This window comes from Neomonachus schauinslandi, chromosome 6 (assembly GCF_002201575.2).
Source record: "Neomonachus schauinslandi chromosome 6, ASM220157v2, whole genome shotgun sequence".
NCBI lineage: Eukaryota > Metazoa > Chordata > Mammalia > Carnivora > Phocidae > Neomonachus > Neomonachus schauinslandi.
The window spans coordinates 151,814,890-151,820,324 of record NC_058408.1 but is presented as its reverse complement, the minus strand read 5'-3'; the positions used below and the strand labels follow the sequence as shown (position 1 = coordinate 151,820,324).

The window sequence follows — 5,435 nt, the reverse complement described above, 5'->3', positions numbered from 1 at the left end:
CGGGCGCGCTTCCTGTCCGTCCGGAGAGCCCGGAGCCTTCTTTGTCACTCGCCGCGTTTAAGCACAGGCCGGGGGACCGGGTCTCCCGTGGCCACCGGGAAAGAGAGAGCATCTGGCAGGGCCCGCCTCCGACGTGGGTCCTCAGCCCGGCACTCGGCGGCCTCCGCCAGGGCAGAAAACACCGGCGCCCAGCGAGGCCCAGACCGGGGCAGACCGGCCCCCCAGCAGCCTTAGGTCTGTTTAGAAACCAGGCTGGGCTGAGCGCCCCGCCTTGGCGAGGGAGCCCTGCCCTCTCCACCGCCCCCCCCCCATCCCCAGTCGGTTCCTTGCCCCTTCAGCTCCCTCCCTGCGGCCTGCGTGCTTCTTCCCACTTTTTCCCCTTTGGGCCGCCCCAGGGCGAGCTGAGGCCCTTTGCGTTTGTTGCGTGCATTTGGGCAACTTGGGGGCGTCTGGGCAGTTTACCCCCTCCTCCCTACAGTGTTTTGACCGTGTGGCTGATTTGGGGAGGAGGTATTCAGGGGGCCGAGCAGCAATCGTGCAGAGGCTGTTTGTTTCATTTCGAGATTTATTCGGGCGACTAGTAACTTCCTGGGCTGCGGGTGGGCGCGAGGAGCCGCGGAGCGTGGCTGGGGGCGGCGGCGGCGGCGCTCGGTGGCGCTCGGTGGCGGCGGGGCTCGCGGGGCTCGCGGGGCTCGGGCCGGCTCGCGGCGCCGTCAGGCAGTCAGTCAGCGATCGCGGCGGCGGCGGCGGCGGCGAGGGGCGCGGCAAGGGGCGGCCGCTCCCATATATGGCGCAGGCGCCGCCCCCCGACGTCACCCTCTGACAGCGCCGCTCCCGGGGGCTTCGAGTTTTGGCTCCCGGGAAAGGGTCCATTCCTCGGGGAGAGAGGGCTGAGTTTTGTGCGCCTCCGTCCGCTGCGCGCGCCGCTCCAGGCCCCGCCGCGCCCCGCCTGCGCCCGGGACTGCGCCGCGGCACTCACTGCCCCGTTTATTTGTCTTTGGAGCAGGCGGGCCGCGCCAGAAGCGGGCGATCCCGCAGTGTCCTGCAGCCGCGGACGCCGCCTGGCTAGGATGACACCACGTTGAGCGCGCCTGCAAACAACAACAACAACAACCGCATCCGCGGCCACCGCGTCCTGCTCCTCCGAAGCGCCGCCGCCGCCGCCGCCGCTGGGGCCGCCCGTGCCGCCGCTTCCGCGCCCCCGGCCGTCCGGAGCGCCCGGCCGCTGGTGTATGTCGCGCCTGCCCGGGACGGGCTGAAGCCGGCGGCGGGCCGGACCGCAGGCGCCGAGCAGGGCGAGCGCGGCCAGGGCAGCCGCCTGCCGCTGAGCCCCGAGCGCCGCTGCTCGCGGAAGCGCTTTCGGCCGGGAGCTGCGGCCGCCGCCAGCAGTTTTCATGTTTGGGATTCAGGAGAATATTCCGCGCGGGGGGACGACCATGAAGGAGGAGCCGCTGGGCAGCGGCATGAACCCGGTGCGCTCGTGGATGCACACGGCGGGGGTGGTGGACGCCAACACGGCCGCCCAGAGGTACGTACCGGCCGCCCCCGCGCGCCCTGGCCCCGGCCCGGCCGGGTCCCCGCAGCCGGCCGGCGCCGCGTTCCTCACCGGGCCGCTGTCTCTTTCCTCCCGCAGCGGCGTGGGGCTGGCGCGGGCGCACTTCGAGAAGCAGCCGCCTTCCAACCTCCGGAAGTCCAATTTCTTCCACTTCGTGCTGGCGCTCTACGACAGGCAGGGGCAGCCGGTGGAGATCGAAAGGACCGCTTTTGTGGACTTTGTGGAGAAAGAGAAAGTAAGTGCAAACACACAATCACACCCTCCATCTTTCTAGAAGTGGGAGGCAGGCGGTGCCCAAGCGCGGTGGCCCCGAGTGCCCCCCTCGGCGGCGGGGACCGCTCGGCGAGGCGCCCCCGCCGCCGCCACGTGCGGCCGCCCGGGCCCGCCGAGGGCTGCGCAACTTCTCCGCGCCCCCGGACTTATTCGGGGCGAGGAGGACGCTGGGCTTCCAGCAGGAAAGTGACATCAGCGCGCCCCTCCGAGCTAGGACTCCTGCCATGTGCGAGGCCACGGGGCCTCGGTCGCGGAGGGGGACCGAGCGCGGTGGCCGCGCCGGACACCGATCACACTAAATGCAATTATTTATCGTTCCTTTCAGGAGCCCAACAACGAGAAAACCAACAACGGCATCCACTATAAACTCCAGTTGCTGTATAGCAACGGTAAGTGGCTGCGGCCGCCTGCCCGCCCCTGCCCGGGCTCGCGCTCCTTTCCCGAGAAGGCTAAAGGACATAAAGATTTTGAGATTAAAATGACATGGATGTAAACACGAATTCTTCTCATGGCATAGAAGGAAAACAAAACATAAACGATCAATAAGTCGATGGCACTTCACATGATTAACCGGTGGGGCGTGAAGCAGAAAGTAAAAAGGGGGATCGATATGGGCTTCAGCAGAGCATCACTTTTAAGTGACTTTTTTCAATTTTGCAAATTAATGTTAATTATTGAGATGGGGGAAGCTCCATAAACGGGAGCATAACTTACTTCCTGTGCACGAGTTTTTTTAAAAAAAAATCCTCGAGAGACATTAGAAAGAGTTCAAACTCTCACTCATTTGGTGCTCTCTGTTTTCTAAAAAATAAATGAGCACATGGGCCCACCGGTGTGGCAACCAGGCCTGCTCTCAGTCTGGCAAATTTGTTGCACCTTTCAGTGCAAACCTAAGAGTCTTGAGGTTCTTAATTAAGAAAAGAAACCAAGAGAAGGAGAAGTGATTGGGGTTCTCTTTCTTGCCTTTTAAAGGGCACGCCTAAGTTTTGCTGCCTCACTGCCCACAGCAGTCCTGAGTTACCGACTTCCTGTGCCCCAGGTGCCCTCGCTAAAATCCTGATGAGAATTTGTCCCTGTTTTTTGCAGGAGTCAGAACGGAGCAGGATCTGTATGTTCGCCTCATAGATTCAATGACCAAACAGGTGAGAAAGTTCAAGCCTCTGCACTAGTCCGCGCTGCTCAGCTGTCTTGTCCTGGGGTTGAGATGGGGGTACTGACAAACGGAACTGGTGGAGTTGCTTTCCATCTAGTTTCCTTGACATGCTAATGAGAATTCCATATTTATTGGAATAAATGATGCGATGGGTAAAACAGTTCATGTTGTCGTTAGAACAGGACATCTATGCTTTCATTAGATGGCGTGTGATTGGGATAAAATTCTGTCTTAATTAGTTATGGTAATTAATATTTGACAGAAAAATTTCAGGATACTTCCCCTCTTGTATATATTTTTAAATGTTTCTCTCTCTGCTTGGAATCATTTCATTGATTTTTTTTTTCCCTATAACAAAGGCATCTAACTCCTTTCCAAAGCCCATTGAGTTGGACTTGATTAGTTCATTTTTTTCTCCTTTCCAGTGTGATGGTCTAGTAACGCGAGACGTTGATTTGGATTTAAAAGTGAAATGTGTTGGGGTGAAAAGTCACCTTGTTCTCCGCTAGTGCGTCTTCACCTTTCAGCCTCCCCTCTCCATAATTCAAACTCCCAGCTCCAGAGGTCACCCACATCCGTCCATTGCTCTGGGAGCAGCTTTTGCTCTCTCTCCCACCCTCTGTCATACCTTGTAAATAACATAATTACAAGCAGTTCCTTATTAAATTATTTAACCTGTCTTGGTCAACTTTTCCGATGATAACTATTGGCTATCAGTAATGTGATTAAGTGCAGAAAAGGCGCTTCATTGCTTTCTGACCTTGTGCAGTCTCTGGCTGGTTTTGTACCGGGTGGTGTGTTGTTGTGTAGTCCTGGTAAAAATTTACCCCCCTCCTCATTTTCTTAAAATAGTGTTGGGGGAGGGGAAAGTTCAATGTGTACAGTAAACCCACTCCAACAGATTGATTTAACATATACTTCCAAGGTGGGCTTTGGGCTTAGAAATGAAAGTAGCACCTTCATTTTTGATGCTAACTTTAAGAATTGTGAGCCAAGGGAAAAAGAACTCCTTGGTGCTTCCTGCAGCCCAGCTCGCTTGCTTCCCACTCTGTGTACAGCAATTAGTTTTTGGATTTTACTTCCCCTTTAAAAAGTTGGTCCTTACCTAGGCAACAAGCGGGTTGGATTTTAGTGTCTGCGGGGTAAAACTGTGGTTTTCTCTCAGAGTGAAACAGATCTTACAGGTAGACGACCGTGTTTCTGACAAAGAGGGAGGCCGTGTGCCCTTCGGTAATTATTCCACTTGGATCCAGAGAAGCCTCTGGAACCAGGGCTGCTCGTTGACAGGGTGCTTTTATTTCCTTTGTATATAAGGGCTAAATGTTGTCGGAAGCCGCAGTGTTCTAATTAAGAGGTTGATGTAGGCAGCGCTAAGTTTCTCTGTTGTTGCTTAGAGGAGGCGGCTTCGTTTTAAGTGTATTCTTATTGTTCGTTTAGCCATGTACCTTTGCAACAGAAGCAGGGCTGAAAATAAAGGCATTTAATCTCCTCTCACTGACGGGATGGGGGGGAAGGAAAGAAATAGCCCAGTAACTGATCAAAGAGTCAATGGCGCTGAACCGACAGTTTATGGATTTCTGTTTGTGCTACAAAATAAAAAATAAATCACATATAAATACGGGGATCCATAGGAGGACAAGCCGAGCTCTCAGAAGTGCTGGTGTCCGCCTCGGCCAAGCGCCCGGCAGCCCCAGGCGGCCCGTTGGCCTGCGGTGACACCCATCACTTCTGTGGTTCCGAGCAGATCGGGAGGGAGTCTGGGGGAGAGGGGCTCGCTGGGACCCTTCCCTCTTCCCAGAGGGCAGCCTCAGGCTTTCTGGAGAAAGGGCTTTGTCCGCCTGGAAGTGGAGGAAAGTGTTAGAAGTGCCCGAGGAGATTGGAAGTAATTTCCAGATAATTTTCGGTGGGGGGAGGGCACTGGAGAGGGGGACTCCCCTCCCCCTTCCGTGGAATTTTTCTGCCGGGAACTTGCGGCTCCCGGCCCCCGCCCCCCGCCCCTCCCCCAGTGACCTTTCCCCCCCTTTTTTTCTTTTTCTGCGAGGCCGGCGGTGGGGCTGGCGCAGGCGGCGGTGCGGGCGGCCCCCGGCCCCCGGCTCGGGTTCCGGGCGGCAGAGCCGGGCTGAGCGCGGTCGTGAGCGCACCTAGGGCTTCGCACCATCTGGCGGAGCCTCTGCTCAAAACCCACCCGAGCGTGTGCGCAGACACTGCCTTTTTACCCGAGAAAAATCATTGTTAGCAGTTTCAAAATAAACACCAGATTGGCCATTAGCACTTTCTTTCCAAATATCATCCGGCGGGGAGCACGTGGCCGCGCGGGCCCGGGCGCCCCGGGGCCCAGAGCACTCCTGCGGGCGCCTGGCGCCGCCACGTGCGGCTGCAGCACCCCGGGCCGCGGGCCGCGTTCGGAGCCCGGCCGCCCAGGGCCTCGCGGGGCGGCCGGCGGGCTCGCGCGGC

The 5,435-nt window shown here is 57.8% G+C and overlaps 1 protein-coding gene across 12 annotated transcripts in view; it reads left to right on the top strand.

The window, feature by feature from the left end:
* Positions 1 to 1,394: 1,394 nt before the first annotated feature.
* The window catches only part of EBF3 (EBF transcription factor 3), a 115,187-nt gene continuing 111,146 nt past the window's right edge, over positions 1,395 to 5,435 (top strand). For all 12 annotated transcript variants that reach the window (XM_021703796.1, XM_044916625.1, XM_021703795.1 and 9 more), the window contains exons 1-4: positions 1,395 to 1,528; positions 1,634 to 1,790; positions 2,154 to 2,217; positions 2,915 to 2,970. In XM_021703796.1, the coding sequence (XP_021559471.1) occupies positions 1,395 to 1,528; positions 1,634 to 1,790; positions 2,154 to 2,217; positions 2,915 to 2,970 (411 nt within the window). The remainder of the gene's footprint in view (positions 1,529 to 1,633; positions 1,791 to 2,153; positions 2,218 to 2,914; positions 2,971 to 5,435) is intronic.